This window comes from Hylaeus volcanicus, unplaced genomic scaffold (assembly GCF_026283585.1).
Source record: "Hylaeus volcanicus isolate JK05 unplaced genomic scaffold, UHH_iyHylVolc1.0_haploid 12186, whole genome shotgun sequence".
In the NCBI taxonomy this organism is placed as follows: domain Eukaryota; kingdom Metazoa; phylum Arthropoda; class Insecta; order Hymenoptera; family Colletidae; genus Hylaeus; species Hylaeus volcanicus.
In genome coordinates this window covers 197,673-216,578 of record NW_026533136.1, presented here as the reverse complement: position 1 = coordinate 216,578, position 18,906 = coordinate 197,673, and the positions used below count along the sequence as shown (strand labels likewise).

General features: G+C 39.9%; 2 protein-coding genes across 10 annotated transcripts in view; both read left to right on the top strand.

Moving 5' to 3' along the window:
• The window catches only part of LOC128882793 (ubiquitin carboxyl-terminal hydrolase 45), a 186,791-nt gene that overhangs the window by 57,924 nt on the left and 109,961 nt on the right, over window positions 1–18,906 (top strand). The window lies entirely within an intron of this gene.
• On the top strand, window positions 6,096–7,527 carry LOC128882795 (uncharacterized). The gene is made up of 2 exons (XM_054134548.1): window positions 6,096–6,775; window positions 6,887–7,527. Exons 1-2 carry the CDS (start codon window positions 6,606–6,608, stop codon window positions 7,344–7,346), a joined length of 630 nt encoding a protein of 209 aa, XP_053990523.1. The 5' UTR covers window positions 6,096–6,605; the 3' UTR covers window positions 7,347–7,527.

Genomic DNA, 18,906 nt, shown 5'->3' with positions numbered 1-18,906 from the left:
TTTTGGTAATATTTCTCCAGAAAATGTGATCGCGTACTGTGCGGTATATGAATGAGTGATCTTATTTAAACTACCCGTAGCAACCTCTGTAACTTTCTCACCCTTGTATGATGTTACGAGCCAGGGCGATAGCGACGCGCGTGTGAGCCCAGCGAGTGGGGTAGATTTGAGAATTGAACCAATACGATTAATTATTGTGTATCAATGGCGCCGAAGGCTAAGGATAGATTAGACAATGCAGACGACTCTGACGTGAAGTCAGATAGTTGCAGGAATCGGTATCTCCCAATAAAGGGTAACCGTAGGTTAGGGTGTTTGGTTGTTGGTTATTGGAGACAAATGCAGACGCCTCGGACGTTAAGTCAGATAGCTGCAGGAATCGGTATCTCCCAGTTAAGGGTAACCGTAGGGTAAGGTTCCAATTGTGAAGTTGTTGGAAAAGTGCAGCGACTCTGGCGCGAAGTCAGATAGCTAGCAGGAATCGGTATCTCCCAGTAAAGGGTAACCGCAGGATAGGTTGAATTAGGGAATTCGGGTTGAATACACTGAGCTTAAATCGTATCGTTGATGAATACTACGCGTCGCGGATAAAGCCTCGCAACTTATTAATTTAATTGAATAATAACTCGAGCGGTAAAGTTATTATGTTGTGGGATCGTTACACAGGCTAGGATTGCTTGTTATATCGTGAAGGTTTAGTAATTGACGTAGGAAACTTTGAATTTACACAAAAGAATATATATTCAGAATAACTATACTAAGTTACAAATGTGCAGTGTTGTGTTGTCGCGGTCGTGTGTAGTAAACGTTAAATTTAATTACCTAATTGTTGCACGGTGTTAACGCACTGGCGATGCGGGGATCGAGTGTGATTCTAAATGCCGTAATAGATGAAAACCGTCTTCGCGGATCTATAAGGTTAACTTGATCGAAAGGGAAACTGAAGCCCGATCTCACTAAAGCACACTCTGCAACGATGAACGAGATGTGACTCTACGTAACTCTATCGTTCTAATCCCCTGAGCAACGAAAATCGTGGGTTTATATACCCCTAAATGTTGGTGGGATCCGTCGGTGATTTCCATATTTGGAAATCTGACGGTTAGGATTTTCGTGGCTCTGAGGTGAGCAGCTGCGTTCCCTGGGAAAGGGTAGATAAGAAGTCTTCCCACGCAACGCAAGTCGAAGATGATGTTAAGAGTATGCAGCTGCAGGATGCACTCCAGGGAGACCGAGCTCCAAATTCCAGGAGGGTAGATAAAATAAAATTGTTGAACGCGAGCTTCGGAAACAAACAGCGAGTTTCTGTATGCGTAACAATGACAACGTGCGCTTTAACTCTATTTTATATTCACAACCAGTTTGATCCGTATTTATAACTAACCTATCGTCGAATGAAGGTATTACATCGCGTACCTGATCCTGAAAAACTTGCGCTGCCTGAAGAGTATCCTGAAGTGATGCTGTATCTTTTTTGCTCACAAAGCGCGTAACTTTGCGTTGAGCAATTCTATTTAGGAGTTTGAATTTAGTCACCCACGTATGTGAGGCTGAAAAATGAAAAGAATCTGATAAGAATTGATTAGCCGCTTGCATTGCCCATTGTTGTAAGCAACGGGTAGAGACTTGATGCTTTGAAGAACGCGCATCAACGAATCTATCATACGTCCAATTATTAATGAAGATATACTTGTCTCTAACGCTGCCATTGTTCTCCACTACTTTCTTCCACTTGTTTAATAAGCTGGAGGACATTAATTGTTTGGTGATCTTACTGCGCACCATTTTCCAATTCCAAGTCGGATGTAATTGCAACGCCGTCACAGCCTTCACTTTAATGTTAAACGGCACTTCTGCGCGCATGGTTTTCTCTGGTAATTCGTATGATTCTTCATCATCATTGGGTTCCATCAATTCTTCGATATTATTGTTCTCTTCCCTGTCGTCCATTTCGTTGTGGTGAATATGCTCCTCTTCTTCAATTAGAACCATTTCTCCTATCATACTGCGTATCCTGCGGTATATCTCATTTCCAATTTCCGTTGATTCGGGTGGCGGCGATCCGGTTAGTAGTCGCGGAATTACACTATTATCTTTTAAACGCTTTGTCGCATACTCTACCGCGTGTCCTAATATTAACTTAAAATTATTATTTGGTTCGGCAGAAGCACTTGATGACATTCGCTTTATTTTAAAAATCGTCTGTTGGCTCTTCGTCCGTGTCGTTCGGTTAAACAAGCGGAAGAATACTAACCGTTCGTCCCAAATAAAAGTTCGCAAGTCGTTCTGTTTCCCTTTCCACGACATTTTAAACAAAAGGGAAACACAGTAAAAGTGGAGAAACGTCAACGCTGGGTAAAATACCCGATATAATAAAAACCTTCGAACGACAACGTTCCGCCCACTTTTGCAGCAGACCTGTATATATTCAGTAGCCAAATACATAATTATTAAAAAACGAATTTTATTTTAATAAACGCTTTAGCCACATTTGTTATTAATCAAAAATAAGTTAATTAATAAAATACGTGTTATGAAAAATTGTAGTCCACATCCTATACTTTATAATACTTAAATATTATTTATAGAGCAGTGAGTATTATAATTCTTATATATTATTTATATAGCAGTAAGTAAAAAAAGGAATAAGAAATAAAAATGCAGTTGGAAAAAAAAAAAACGTTCCATTGCCGAGTCTCGAGAACCCACGAACTCTAGGACATGAACCGTCGACGCAACGCTCGCAGCTACAACTGCTTGTGTTGAGAGTTTGAATTTTTCCGTACATCTAGAGACCTGTAAATGTTTAAAGCCATTTTTTATAAAAATGGCTGGCCAGATACCCCTAATATTTTACACTTTTTTTATGCCAATCAGCCCTCATCATTTGAGCCCGGTCTCGTTCAAAAAGCGCTCGTCCGGATCGCGTCCGCCCCTTGTAAGCCGCATCGCTCGATGTTGCCGTCGTTAGCCCAAGGCTATTGCCCTTCAGACACGTAGATTAGTCATAACCCTGGGTTACCCTGGTGGCGCTCGCGATCTTGGTCGGTCTCGTTCCCCGCGGAGAGTTCGACCACTTTGTGACGCGGCAATCTGCCACGTCACAGTAAATATTTCGTCACCCTCTAGATTAATATATTTTATATTAATATAACTTGAAGGCCATAATGTGGAGAAAAACTCCTCCAAATATCATTAAAATATCTCCAGTAGAACTAAAGTTACAGATTTTTGATCGCCGAGAGCCGTTTTGCCCCACTGTGGGACGCCTGATTGCAACAGTGCGAATCCGATCGCAATTCCCGCAGAATCCTACTGTGACAACTTATCCGGAAAACGCTTACCTCTCACTCGTTTCCTTCAGCAAAAGAGACAGACTCCCTCTCGTTGCATACCTTTGTTAATTTACCGCTTTTGACTACTACGTGGTCACGCCGGATTGGGCGTCGTTACAAATCACGTTGCAGCAGTGCCACGGCTTGGTTTGTGCGCGTGACTCCTCGGTTTGAGACGCGTATGCAACGAGAGTAAGTTAGGCGGTTTGACTAAGTTACTTGATCGGTTTGACCACTCGATTGGATACCGGTTTTCACTGAAGGATTTGAACGTGCTGTCGCGGTCGCTTCCAAACGTAGAGTGACGGTCCTAGTTCTCGCAGCGAGCTCCTTCGATCCGAGATCGAGTGAGATCGATGCGCACGCATCCCCTTTTGGTAGGGTACTTCTCCTAATTTCTCCTCCTCGTAGGAGCGGTTCCCGGTTTCAGATAAGGGGCAACCCCTTGACTATACTCCGTTCAACGAGACGAGTCACCAAGTATAAACACGAGCACGTGAGCAGGGCAGGACCATCTTCCGAGTTCCGGATCCCCACGTCGCGTCTCATCGCAAGATAAGCTTTTCCTTTTTTAAATTACAAATTTTGGATTATGTTATGGAATTATTCTATATATCAGGATATAACGGGATGAATGCAAGTACAATAGAAGTTCCGTATAATTATTTTTTTTTTTTTATTCAGAACTGGTATTTGCTGATGAACTGGTATCGTCTGAATCATTTAAATTTATAATAAATGGTTCTATTACTGATTCAATTATATCATCTAATTGCCAAAATTTATCTTCGAAATTAGTTACTACATGATCGATACACGTTTTCCAATTGTCTACAGTAATATTATTTACTGCTGGATCTTACCTGCAAGAGCCCTCGGCAAGGGACCACCATAACTTTGGCCCTGAGTTATAACATCTGAAAGCCAATGACTGTAGTCGCAGAGCCGATCACGTGAAAAGCGGGGCAGTTGTTTGTTTTTACTTGGTGACTCGTCTCGTTGAACGGAGTCGATCTCCCTCGGGATCGATGCGCACGCGTGTCAGGCGCCGCGACTATCCCGAATTCTCATCTTCGCGAATAAACGGAGGATTCAAGCCTTCCATGAATGGGGATCGCCCCTTAATCGTCTATGTAGTTGTATGTAACCAGCACGGTTACACATGTAATCCTAGTTATAATTTCAAGCACACATTTAATAAAAATAGATCTTTTTGAAAAATACTGTTTAGAAACAGCAAAGACATTTGTCGATCTATATCCATAGTATAACATGCCTACTACTGTTCATAAAATATTAATACATTCGGGGACATCATACAACATGCAATACTTCCAATTGGACAGCTAAAAGAAGAAGCACAAGAAAGACGCAACAAAGACGTCAAAGCTTTCACAAAATATCACTTTAGAAAATTTTCCAGAATTAAAACATTGGAAGATACCTTTAATAATTTACTTGTGTCTTCCGATCCGTTAAGAATTATTTCAAACGATATATCTGTTTCGTTTCGTTGAAGTTCTGGGGTAAGTGCCGTGTGGTTCAACACGGTCCTCTTTCCAGAAGGCCGTGCTTCCCCACTCCGTGTCCAGATCTTTCTAGAACAATATATCATTTGTTTAATTCAATATGGCTAATTATTAATTATGGCAATTATTAATATTAATTATTATTAATTAATTTATTAATTATGGCAATGCAACGTCAGGTTGCTTGCCCGGTTTACGCGTTACCGATGGTAATTCATCGGTCATGCGACATTCGTTTTGGAGCCGCCTTCGGATCGTCGCGAGCTCGCGCTCGGTCCGTCTTGTCGTCTTCGCCCCTCGCGAACCCATCGCTTGCAAACAGCGGCAGATCAGCTATTTCGAAAATCAATATATCGACCGGACGCTAATGGTGCGTTTACACGCACAAGGCTTGCGCAAGCCAATTTATGCAAATTAACTGGATGAAATATTGCCATTCACACGTTCAGTTCGGTTTGCACAATTGTGAAGTGAGGAACAGTGAAAATTGTAGTTTGTTGTGTCCAAAATGGAAAATCTAGACGAAGACCTAATTCTTGCAACGGCTGCAGTGTGCATTATAAAGAAGAAGATGAAATTGAAGGCTAAAAGGAACTGGTGTAAACCATGGTTGCTACAAAGGGATTTGCTTTCTCATACCAATTTAATAGCTTAATTACGCTGTGAGCCTGACGATTTTCGCAACTATTTGCGTATGGACGAAGCCACATACATGCATGTGCTAAATTTAATTACACCAATGCTTTCAAGAGCAGACACTGTTATGAGACGTGCAATTACCCCCCATGAAAGGCTATCAGCTACGCTGAGATTTTTGGCAACAGGGAGAAGTTACGAAGATTAAAAATTTTCAACAATTATTTCCAAATCACCTCTAAGCGCAATAATTCCAGAAACATGCGACGCAATTTACAAGGCGTTAAAGGACATATATCTAAAGGTAAGTTTATTGAATATTAATAATAAGTTCAAATAAGATACAAATTAATACAACGGAATAATATATATTAGTTTATATAATAAATACATAGGTAATATAAATCATGCTGTTTTATCTACAAAATCGTTGAAATTGCGAAACAAATCTGCAGGTTTATTGTCTGTTGGCAGCGATTAGCTGTGATTGATGTGATTGTGTGCTGTGAGTGTTGAATGGGGGCTGAGTGTAGAAGTATTGTTGACTATTGAATGGGGGCTGAGTGTTGAATGTAGGTTGAATGTTTCTTGTATGGTCTTGCTGAATTTGTATAAAACAATTGCGATTTAGGTTTCCCAGTTGTGTCTCATACAACACGTCATTTATTATTTTTTCGGCGTGGACAGCTTGTTGTGGATCGAGATCTCTTAATTTTGATGTCTATGCTTTTCCAATATCCGTAAATTTATCAGTAATTTATGTTGAAGGTTGTGACAATCGTTTCCCGATTACATCTAACACTTCATCACATTTATTTTGTACTCCTCGGGGTGTTTTACTCGATGCTGTAGATAATTGTCTAGATGATAGTGTGGGTGGTAAAAAGACACTAGGAGATTCTGGGAGCTCGAGGGTTGTTTCATTGTCAGGACTCTATAACAATAATAATACTAATAATAACAATTGCGATGTTATTATGAAGTAATTGTTACATATTTTCCCCATTGCTTGGGAGCGGTAGATGGAAAGCATGTGCAGATCGTTTCACCTCCTGGAAGTGGATCCTACTACTTCAATTACAAGAAGACCCACAGTATTGTTCTGATGGCAATTGCGAATGCTAACTACGAATTTATAATGTGTGATATTGATACCAATGGTCGAGTATCTGATGGTGGAGTAATTGTCAACACTATGTTTATGAAGAAATTGCTTGAAAATAAATTGGATTTGCCTACTGCAGAACCAGTCATACATTGCGAAACACTATTAAAGTACGTCTTTATCGGAGATGAAGCATTTGCTTTGAGGCCAGATTTTTTAAAATCATACAATCAAAAAGAGCTTGATTATGAAAAAAGAATTTATAATTATCGTTTGTCTAGGGCCAGAAGGATCATAGAGAATTCATTTGGAATATTAGCTAACCGTTTTAGAATTTTTCATACTACTATAAATTTACAAGTTGATAATATTGACAAAGTTGTTTTGGCTTGTTGTGTACTGGATAATTTCTTGCGAATAAATTGTTCCCATACATATACATCAAATGACGTGTTTGATGTTGAAGATACTAGCAATGGTACAATTACTCCTGGTTTACGAACAGGCTCAGACAATCTGTTAAATCTTCAAAACGGTTCTAACCGGTATCACACTGCTGAGCCAAAAGAAATAAGAGAACAATTTAAAATATACTTTAACAATCATGGGAAAGTGAACTGGCAGCACGCAATGGTTTCTAATAATCAGTTATTACCCTGTTTCTATAAACATATTGCCTACTTCAACATACTTCCACATACTAAATGTAAAATAAATAATAAAATTGTTTTATTTGTGTAATTTACCTGCACTTCATCAATGTTTGATTTAGTAGGCCTGGGAACTTCCTGGTCCTTTAGAAAGTGTAAGAGTTCAAAGTACCATAAATGTGGTACATAAACCTCCTCTTCCCCAGCCCCTGATTTCTCAGATTTTACAACTTTTCTCAATCCTTGCGGTACGCAGTACGTAAAGAGTTGATCTTTTTTACCACATTATCTTTGTTGGCCTCTGGGTCTAAGGATCGCATTTTCTTCAACAACGCATCATATGCATTTGATTTTGGATTACGGTCGCTATACTCCCTACTTTTTACTTTCCATAAGCAAGGAAACGATTGGTATAATTATAATATTGTTATAGTAAACGCACTATAACACGGCCAAACTGACATTCTTCACGCTCTCGGGAAGCATCCTTACCTTGTTTTTGACACAATAATTTTGTGAATTCAATAAATGACAAAACAGCTTGAAGCCATCAACAACAAATAGTATCATCTCGATACTTCTGAACAGCGCCACATGCCCAAATTAATAATATTTTACTCATGAATTCTTTTTCCTTCCTTTTTGCTTTTATTTAACCAATTCATATCAAGGTAGTTTTCCGTTACCTTTGAACATAAATATCAGAAAGAAAAACATAATATACAAGTGTTTAAAATAAGAATACAATATTATGTAGTATCCCGTTAACACGGTTCATCCATACTTTTATTATCGTTGTCATTATTTTCGTCACCAATCCATTCACCCTTCTATAAACATAATCGATCTTTAGGCGCGATTTGAGGTTTACTAGTCTTACCTACAATTTCGTGACGGTCATTTTTTAAAACTTTTGTTATTACATAAGGACCGACGTATTTCGGGTCTAATTTTGCTCGACGAGTAACTGCAGGTTTCAAGAATATAGTATCGTTTTTCTTAATCCTAACATTGTCTCTCCGTTTTTTTGTTAAACAAGTTATTCTGTTTTTCCGCGTTCTCTATCAATCATTCGTATACAGTCTGTCTATCGTTTAATAAGTCTACTTCGTCGCTCGTACTCGGTAGGTCGTTTTCCATTTCTGATATACTACCTGTGCTTCGATCGATACCGAATAATAGGCGAGTTGGAGAAAATCCCGTAGAGGCTTGTTTAGTGGTATTTAATGTCTCTTCGATTTTTAATAGTTTGCTCGGCCATTTTGCTGATTTTAATGTTTGTACCGTCAGTAAGTTTGTCACAGTCGCAACATAGCGTTCGGCTTGTCCGTTCGCCCGCGGAACACCCGTGGCAATAAAATGTACATTTACATTTTCTTTTTTGAAAAATTGCTGTAATGGTTTATATGTGAAGTTAGTGCCTCGATCTAGGATCACTACACGTGGCCTACCAAATAACAATAAACGCTCTTTAAATACTTGCAGTGTTTTTTCGTCCGTTAAAGATGTGAGAAGTACAAGTTGCACGTATTTAGTAAACGAATTGATTATTAATCAAACGTATTGATAACCATTTTTTGTTTTGGTAAACGGACCAACACAATCACAGTGTATGGTATAAAATGGCTTAGGTCTTTTAATAATTGAATGTAATAAACCTTGCTTGGGTCCGGAGTGACGCTTCGCAACTGTGCAGTAAGACAATGCTGGACATAATTTCTCACAAAAGCTCTCATTTTTGAAAACAAATACTTTCTAGCAATACGATCGAGTACTTTGTAACGCGAATTGTAGTCGTGACCCGCTCCTCTTGCGCTCGCGCCCCACCCCACTCGGTCTTCCTTCCCCACTAGCAGTTCCGACGGCCGCCGCCAGTCCGGAACCGCGCGCCACGCTAGCGCACGGCGCTCTCTCACTACCAAAAGTGGGGAGCGCCGTGCGAGCAACCGATGTAACATGTCTCTCGACTATTAAAGGATAATTTCGCCGCTCAAACGCTCTCATTCTTTTCTGTAAAACCGTACTCTCCTCTTTCCAACGGGGCGCGTCCGAAGAGATCGACCAAAGAGCTCCCTTTTCGGACGCGGTGAAACCGTCTAGCCTGCCATTCCACAACGAAGCTCGATCTTCGTGGCGTGGGAAAACCTCAGCCGCCGGTAAGACGCTCACTGCCTGGACAGGCGTCTCCGGGTCTCCACGGCTACTCGCTCTGGGAAGGATACTCGTGCTAACGCCGTTTATCCGACCCCACTAGAGCAACTCCCTCGTTAGCTCCCGTTTCCCGAGATCCTCCTACCCGCCGACTAATTGTTCCGCGCCGCAGCGACCGACGCCTCGTGGCACCCGCGACCACCGTGCTGTACAGCGCCGCTACTTGTGTACCATTTACGCGCACCGCCGAAGGCCTACCCCTACGACGCGAGCCTGGAGCCCGGCTGACGACGGGCACCCTTCGGGACGGTTCAACCGCCCCGAACCCGAACCGCGTGACAACTTTATTTACTCCCACGTGGCAATTTTCATTGTGACACTGTAAGGTGTCAGGGAAAGGAAGCAGGCGTGAGATAGGACTCAAACAAATTGCACAATTGAAAAGTAATTGACATACGACGTAAAAAACACTTAAAACGTAAAAGAGTACATAAAGTCGAACTCTGTCGTCGCGACCGATCTCGAGGCGACTTCGACGAGAAGTGACGCAAATCGTCATCGTATCGGCTACGCCGAACGCATTTCGGCGTAGTTCAAACAATTGCGGCCCGTTTGATGGTAGGTGGCCTCTTACAATACAAACGCAGAAGTCCGAAACGTGCTCCCTTTGATACATAAAAACGAGTGATTTCTTTGTCATTATTATCACGCAATTTACGACACAACAACTTATCTTTGACCACGAAGTCGCTATTTAAAGAATGATTGGGACTGATTTTTTCGATTATCGATTGTTTCCTCGTCATTCCTTTGCGCGATCTCCAACCACGATCCTTCGCAAATAACATTTACGTAGCAGGTTTTATCTTTACAGGGGTTTCGACTCAAATAATCTGCATATTCAATACACTTGCCTTTGCGATACTCGATAGTGTCATTGAAATCTTGCAAATATATCCACTATCGTGCTATACGTGGTAATAGATCTCGTTTATTAACAAAAGGATTACTAAATGCGACTATAAAGGTACTTTATTAATATTAATAGAATGCTTTTCGATAGATAGTATTTTATGCTACGTCTTTCCTCATCGAGGGCCGAACAGCGAGTGAGTCCCTTGTCCGCCCAAGTCCTCGCCCATTCGGCTTTTGTTTACAAGGCTGACGTCTTATCGCTCAGCCTTTTGGTAATGTGGCCGGCCGCCGAGTTGCTTATATAGCGTCCGCGGCTTCTTCTGTCGAACTTTTGTTACACGTTTAGTATTGTGTGCTTTCAACGCGTTGCAATCCATTACAAGTTTGAAATTTATGCCCAAAAGATAAACACGAAAGTACTTCAGTGCATTTACTACAGCCAGGGTTTCTAGCTTGTAAGAGTGGTAACGTGATTCCTCAAATGTAGTTCGGCGATTAAAGTAAGCAATAACTCACAAATCTTTCTCAGATTGTTTTAATAAAACTGCTCTATAGCCTATCGCGCTCGCATCTGGACGCAGTTCGGTGTCTTTGTTAGGATCGAATGTTACGAGGCACGGTTCGTTACTTTTTGTGAATTTCGTGATGCACGCGGTTCGAACAGCAAATTCGGGAATAAATTTACGAAAATACCCAGTTAGTTCCATAGATTGTCGCACCTGTTTAAGATTTTCGGGTACCGGTGACTCTACAACGGCTTGAACTTTTCCTTTACCTGGTTTAATTCGCTCTGCTGATACTATCCTTCCCAAATATTCTATTTGTGTTTGAAGAAATTTACATTTTCTTTGATTTAAAGAAAATCCGGCTGTGTCCAACGCATGCAAAACCCTGTCTAGTTTTTCAAAACCTTCTTTGGTTAATGACGGAATTAAAATATCATCGAGGTACACTAGAGTAGTATTGTTTTTAAGATCTCCGAGAGCGAAATTAATTCCTCGTTGGAAGACAGCAGGAGCGTTCGCAAGACCAAACGGCATTCGAAGATATTCATAGTGACCGTCGGGTGTAACAAAGGCGGTCTTGGATACGGAATCTTCCGCGATGGCAATTTGGTGAAAACCGGATGCCATATCGAGAATCGTAAAGTACTTATTTTTACCTAACCGATCTAACTGGTCATCGATTAGAGGGAGAGGGTATCGATCTTTGACGGTTATTCGATTTAAAGCGCGATAATCCACGCAGATACGATCCTCACCGTTCTTTTTCTTAACGAGTATTATGGGGCTTACAAAAGGTGAAGTACTCTCGCGTATTATACAATTTTTCATTAGGTTACTAATTATAACGCGTACTTTTTCTCGCTCGCTAAATGCTAATCTATATGGATGATAATTGACAATTTTACTTTCTTTAAGGACAACTCCATAAAAAACTTCAAAAAAGTAAAAAAATTACGCCAAGTACATGAAAAAGTGGAGGACTTAAAGAGTAATCATAGAAAAATAGAAGATCCCCCTAAAAAAATTCAAGAAAGTAAAAAAAGAAGTGAAATCGAAATGAGCTGCCAGTACATGAAAGTGGTTTCCAGCAAGATGCAAAGGCGACACTGTATAACACAATAAAAAATTCGCCTACATGTCCGTGGCCTGGAAGTCCAATGCTTGGCGTGGTCAGGCAAGGTCAAGGTTTTAAATTATTTTATTTTAATTATTTTAAAATGTAAAATAATAAAAATGTACTCATATTGTCAGCGTTTCAAACTGACAAATTATCTGAAAGCCTGTGAGAGGAGGTGTATCTGCGTCAATGAATGTCCTTAGAAATATTTTAAAACACAATAAAATGAAAATGTACTCATATTGTCAAAGTTTTAAATTAACAAATTATGTGAAAGTCTGCGAGAGAGAAAGTATGGGTATTGATGATCTGACAACGCTTTGCCTGGCCACGCCAAGCATTTGACTTCCAGGCCACGGACATCTAGGCGAATTTTTCATTGTGTTATACAGTGTCGCCTTTGCACTTTGCTGGAAAGCACCTTCATGTACTGCCAGCTCATTCGGATTTCACTTCTTTTTCTACTTTCTTGAATTTTTTTAGGGGGATCTTATATTTTTCTATGTACTTGGCGTAATTTTTTTACTTTTTTGAAGTTTTTTATGGAGATCTCACTTCTTTTTACAAAGATAATTTGTATAGTGAATGCCTTCAAATAATAGAAACTGGGAGATCAGTTTGAATCCTTTAAGGTTTCAAAAGTACGCGGAATGCATTTCAGTAAGTCTCATTGCAAGCAATTTATTAAAAAAAAAATGTAATCAGTTTATTAGTAACATTTAAATGCAACATGACTTTCTGTCATGTGTCGTGCATACTTTTGAGAACTTAAAGGACTAAGTCTGACCTTTCTTTTTCTATATTATTGTAATACAATAAATTATGTATTACAAATAGTGGATCTCTGTTCCTTTTCTCATTATTTAAATTTCTTGCAACAAAACTTTCTGCATACTTCTGAACTTTCTTATTCTAGTACAATAAATTATGCGTTACAAATAGTTGATTTCTTTTTTTCATTTCTCGCTTCATCTTTAACATTTAAATTTCTTGCAGTGAGACATCCTGCCATGCGTTCTGTATACTTTTGGAAACTTAAAGAACTGAAGCTGGTCTCTTTCCTATATCTGACTTCAGACAAAATTATGTATATCGTACACTCTACGCTTACTATAATACAAGACAAATGTATTTTTATTGTAGGCTCTACATTAATTTGTAAGTAAAATAAGGTTTGTATGTGTTATTTACAAATAAAATTAATGTCATATGAGTAACGCAGAATGTATTATATTACAATACCAGATTCAGTCCCTTAAGTTTTCAAAAGCACACCGAACACAAGGCAGAAATTCTTGTTGTAACAAACTTACATGTTAAAAATGAAGTATGAAATGAAAAAAAGAGGTCTACACTATTCTAACCCACATTTTATTATATTATAATACCAGATTCAGTTTTTTATGTTTCCAAAGTACACACAACGCATCGCAAAATGTCTTGTTGCTAGAAATTGAAATGTTAAACATGAAATGAGAAATAAAGAAAGAGATCCACTATGTGTAACGCACAATTTATTGTATTAGAATAAAATTCACGACTATGCACAACGCGTAGCAGAAAATCTTGTTGTAACAAATTTAAATGTTAATAAATAAAGTGGGAAAATGTACAAATAGATCCACCATTGGTAGCACACAATTTATTGTATTTTAATTCTAGTTTCAGTCCTTTAAGTTTTCAAAAGTACGCACAATGCATGTCAGAAAGTCTTGTTGCAAGAAACCAAATGTCACAAATGCAAACTGACAGTGACAGGTTAGAAATGAACGAGCGGCATGAGTGACAGCCATATTACAATTCCGACCGACGAGCCTTGCCGACTGATTCCGAGAGTCGACGAATCGACGAATGGCCTTAGCTCCTATTAGCTAATTGTAAGTGTTGACGAAAAGAATAAGAATCAGAATCAGAATTAGAAGAAAAATCTACAATTTCTGATAGATTCATGACATGATATTACGATACCTCAGTTATACATAGACCGATTTTATTGATTTTGGTTTTATTAGAAAGCTTATATGCGATTTACATTAGAAAAATGCCTTTAGATTTAGAGAATACAGCAGGCGTGACGAGATATTAATGACAGAAGTTTCGGGTTAGGTTGGAATCGCAGTTTTACGAGTGAATTACGAAAGATACGTGGTAGCGCCAGCGCCAGTATACACGGTGGCGTATAATTTTTCATGTACTTGGCGTCGAGACGCTACCGCGTCTCTAGATGTTGAGTTGATCAGTTTTTATCTTATTACGAACAATGTTATCGTCTGTGGCTATGTATCGATACCAGTTAAGCAGATCGTTGAGCTTACTCCTTACGAGTTCGGCATGGTCCACAGCTACGCAGACGACTGGTTGCATCTCGCTCGTTGTTTCCTGTAGTGGCTTCGACGGACAGCGTACAATTTTTGAAGTTCCATCTTGGTCTATCAGCATCTGCAAACCTCCTTGGGGTAGAATGTTTCTACCGATGATCACGTCGCGTCGTATGGAATGTAGGAATCCGTCACAACCAAAAAGTCCATTTCTAACGTGACGTCCTCTGTTTGCACCAACGTAGTAGTCATTTCTGTAGCCACGAACACAGCATCCCGTAGTCCTTGTACCGTCACCGAGGTCGGTTCAATTTTGCAATCCGCTTGTTTAGCAACACTTTCTTTAATGAGCGAGCAAGTTGCATCCGAATCGATCAAGCAATTTCGGACAATATAATTTCGTGTGATAACAGGTGTCTGCTGATGTGGCATCGAGTAACACGCGTTGACCTCAGGTTTTCCTCTCAGTGTCTTGTAGGTCGTTTTTGCACGAAGTTCGGTCTGGGATTGACCTGTGCTATATCGTTGAGCCCTTTGCTTGATCCAGTAGGTGTCCTCCTTATTGCCTCGTTTAGTGCAGTAAGTACTGTTCGCACGTCCAGAGTTGAGAGTGATTTCCGTCAGTGGGGTGCGGAGGAATCTGCGCGCCTCACTCTTGTCGCCACGTGGTACCTACGAGTTTCTCACTGCCAACTCTGGGCGTGCGGTGAGTACAAGTAATGGTGCGCTTAAATGATAATCGAGAACCGCTAGTTGCAACTTTCTGTCGTTTAGGACAATCATCCTGGACATGATCCGTCGATTCACAAACAAAACACCGTCTTCCGAGACGAGGAGCACTGTAGGGACATTTTGAAGGGTTTTTCCGATGCTCCTGTTTCTTCGGCTCACGGCGTCGCTTTATACAGGGTGTCTCAGCCTTAGTGATACAGCGCTACAACTCCAAAACTATCGGCCGAGTACAAAATTTCAAATATGGAAATTGCATGGTAAAGTCGGGCTCATGTTTCAGTGAGAAGGAATTTTTGTTAACTTTGTTATTTAACGAGATATAATGGTCAAGTTTCGTTTTTCAAATGGAACTGTATATTTTTTTTATACCATACGATAGTACTTTTCAAGACGAATTCATTAAGCTTTAATGTATTTACCCCATTTTTATTAGTTTTCAAGCTATAACGCTTCAAAGTTTTGCTAATTTTCAAGGAAAAAACTCGGTTCGACCCCGGGCGGTCCCATTGATGCGGTAAGCACCATGGGATTCTTGAAATTGATACGGAGGATCTCGCTTGCGATTCCAGGCCCACGGAAGGAAAATGGGAAAAGTATTGACCGCTACTGATGAATTATACTTGTAGCGCCGAGAATTTTCTAGGTAGGTAATAATTTTCCTGTTTTCCTTCCTTGGGCCTGGAATCCCAAACGAGACCCGTCGACAAACCTTGCCGACTGATTCCGAGAGTCGACGAATCGACGAACGGCCTTGTCTCCTATTGGCTACGGGTTGACGAAAAATCGACTGGAAAAGTATAAGACGGTAATATTTTTGGATGTATCGTGACATGATATTACGATATCGCTGTTGTACGTGTACCAATTTGATTGATTTTGGTTTTATTCGAAAGCTTATATGCGATTTACATAAGAAAAATGCGTTTAAATTTAGAAAATATAGCAGGCGTGATGAGGTATTAATGAAGGAAGTTTCAAGTTAGATTAGAATGGACCATCTCTCCTGTAAAAGATAGCGGTAGCGCCACGTTATACAGGATAACTGTATAATTTTTCATGAACTTGGCGTCGAGACGCTATCGCGTCTCTAGATGTATGTCTTTCTTGCCTTCGATTGGTTGTGAAAGATCTCAGTAAGAATCTTACCTATGTCAAATAGCTTTTCGAACAGTTCCAATCTATCTACCTCCTCCTCACCTTCTGAGAGCAACATTGATATAGCTGCTCCTAATGCCGATAGGGCTGAACCCACTGAATTTTGGGTATGAACAAAATGTTCATCCCTTTTCACTGTGCTCTCAGGAGTTGCTTTTATGAATTCTTTATTTAATAAGGGAGCTTCTAGTGTGCATGAACCCTTTCTTGAATACTTTTTTAGGGTATTTTCTATTATCTACGTATCACTCTGGATGGAAAACATGGTCCTTCTGAACCAAATCTGTTGGGTCGTCGCCCATCTTTTCCAGTATGACCTCGTCTAACGCTATAACTTAGTCGAATTTTCGTCAGTTTTACTGTACGATGGTGCCTCATTTAAAATCGGCGAGGTATTTTCTTTGTTCAAGGTTTGCTCTAAAAATCAAAACGAAACAAAAGGAAAATGTACTGATTTGTCTGCTCTTATGAGTAAGATCTCTCAGTCATAGAAATGATCGGCATATGGCCTTCCTTCTCGATAGGCTCCACCGTCGAGGCACATAACCTTAAATAAAAATCACCTGAATATGGTATTTATACCTACCTGTCGAGACGACTTCCATATTTGAAATCGCCGAATTTTTTGGCAGAGCACTGCCTGCTTTCAGTGACGAATTTGTGATTTGGTCTCTGGTTGCTCTGTTTTCGGCGTCTTTCACAAGGAAACGTAAGGTTTCCTCGATAACCTTTAGTCGCTTTTTAACGTCCGGACTTTTTGATCTACTTCTTTCCCTGCTTGTTGACGAACGCTTATTCTTCTTGCTCTTTCCCATATTTTGAAATATATTTTCCTTTTTAAAATTTCTGGAGACGAATGCTTTACGTGCGAACTGTTCGCACAACGGAAAAATAATGAAGAAAAGTGCACGGGCCTCTAAACGTTGTGAATTGTTGGGACAAGGAGTACTACTACATGTAATCTCGAAGAACGAGGCTCGAAATATAATTATTATTCTGTACAGTGTTGCGTACCCAGGCATTCTGCCTGTAAGAGCGACGCGGCGTGATCGTTCGGCTGTCTTGACCTTTCGAGAATCTGTCGCTAACAAAACAATGGCGGACATTGCCATATTTGGTATAAACAATACAAGTAATATTCTGACGTTTTTCCCGTTTTACTTTCTTCTTATCAGTTTGCAGGTTTTAAACAAATGTGAAGCATACAGCAGCGTAAGCCTTGCGTTCAGATTAATCGTCAATTAAACGACTTTGGATTAACTCCAACTAAATCAATTGTCAATCAAACGTCTTACGATTAATTCTACTTACAGTAATCGTCAATTAAATATCTTCAATTGAATTCGCTCATATCAATCGTCAATTAAACGACTTTCAATTAACTCTGCTTAATTCAATTTTAATTAAACAATTTTTAATTACATTTATTTAAAATATTTATTAATCAAGTTGATTGAATTAAATTTGTTTAAATTAATTATCTAACTAAATAGTAATTGATTATTGTTCAAACCCTGCTTTTCCTAATATCGGGATATTGCTTACGGTAATCTGAAACAATGTAGAGAATCGGTTGTTTCGGATTATAGTCGGACATTAATTTAATCGCTCTTTCCGCAGTATCATTCACTACTCGCAAATGTTTAATTATATTTAAGGGGGTATCCCGAAATTGGAGGTCTAAAAAAAGCGGTTCGAAAAGAATCATGTGTGACGTTATTTTCCGTTACATTGCCTATTTGTTTATGCGTTATTTGAAAATGAAATTTACGTATTCTTTGTTTTCTTAGTTCAAATAATTATTTTCGCTTTTGCTTAAAGAAAACTGTGCATTCGTCTTTTTACGTTACACATGATTCTTTTCGATTTACCTTTTATTCTTTACTCGCTTTAAATGACAAACAAGACATGACAAAACTTTAATTTTATTTGTCACGTCTTTTTCATTTGCTACGCTACACCATTTCCTTCGATGCACGTCAGGTCACTTGTTCGCGTACGAGCGCGGCCGCCTAGCGCGTAGCCTTCGCTAGCACGGCCGCTCCAACTGTATGCGCGCGCTCTGATTGGTTGGGGTTTTTTGTTAATATCTGCTTAACGAAGCCCCATCTGACATTTTCGCAAAGGAAAAAGTTGTTTCAAATCATCATACCACCCTTTTCAAGGAACTCCAACATTTTTGGGACACCTGTATTTTGGCGCTAATTTCCTACTTTCTCCCGTGCTTGGGGCTTCGCTTCGGATGAGTACAACATCGCCCATCGCGTACTTCCTCGGTGCTTTACGCCATTTATCGTATTTCTTTTTCACATCGATTTGGTTGTCTCTAAGCAAGGTTTGTATATCTTGCTGCTCGTGTTCAACGCCTAGCTCTTCGTTCAACGCTCGGATCTCGCGGGTAAGGGGGGTTTCGTGCCAACCCGTTACAGGAAAATTAAAAACTACTTCATACGGCGTGCGCCTAATTACTTTGTGCCTACTGCCATTAATCGCCCACTGCACGCTATATACTTTTATATCCCAATCCTCACCTGCGAGGTCCTCAGTGGTAGTTCCTAAACACGTGGTAATGACTGAATTCAATCGCTCAATTTGCCCGTTTGCTCGCGGGGTATCCATCGCGACGCGTACATGATAAATGTTGTACCCTTCACAAAATTGTTCGAAGGTCCTTGCCGTGAAGGCTGTTCCTCGATCGGTTATGACCCGGTCGGGTTTCTCGTAGTGTGCAATATATTCTCCCATGAATTGTACAAC

Excerpts from the sequence above, each read along its gene's own strand:
- LOC128882795 (XM_054134548.1), top strand. The coding sequence starts at position 6,606 with ATGGCAATTGCGAATGCTAACTACGAATTTATAATGTGTGATATTGAT. Across the intron at positions 6,776-6,886 it reads CATTGCGAAACACTATTAAA|GGCCAGAAGGATCATAGAGA; the intron begins GTACGTCTTTAT and ends TCGTTTGTCTAG.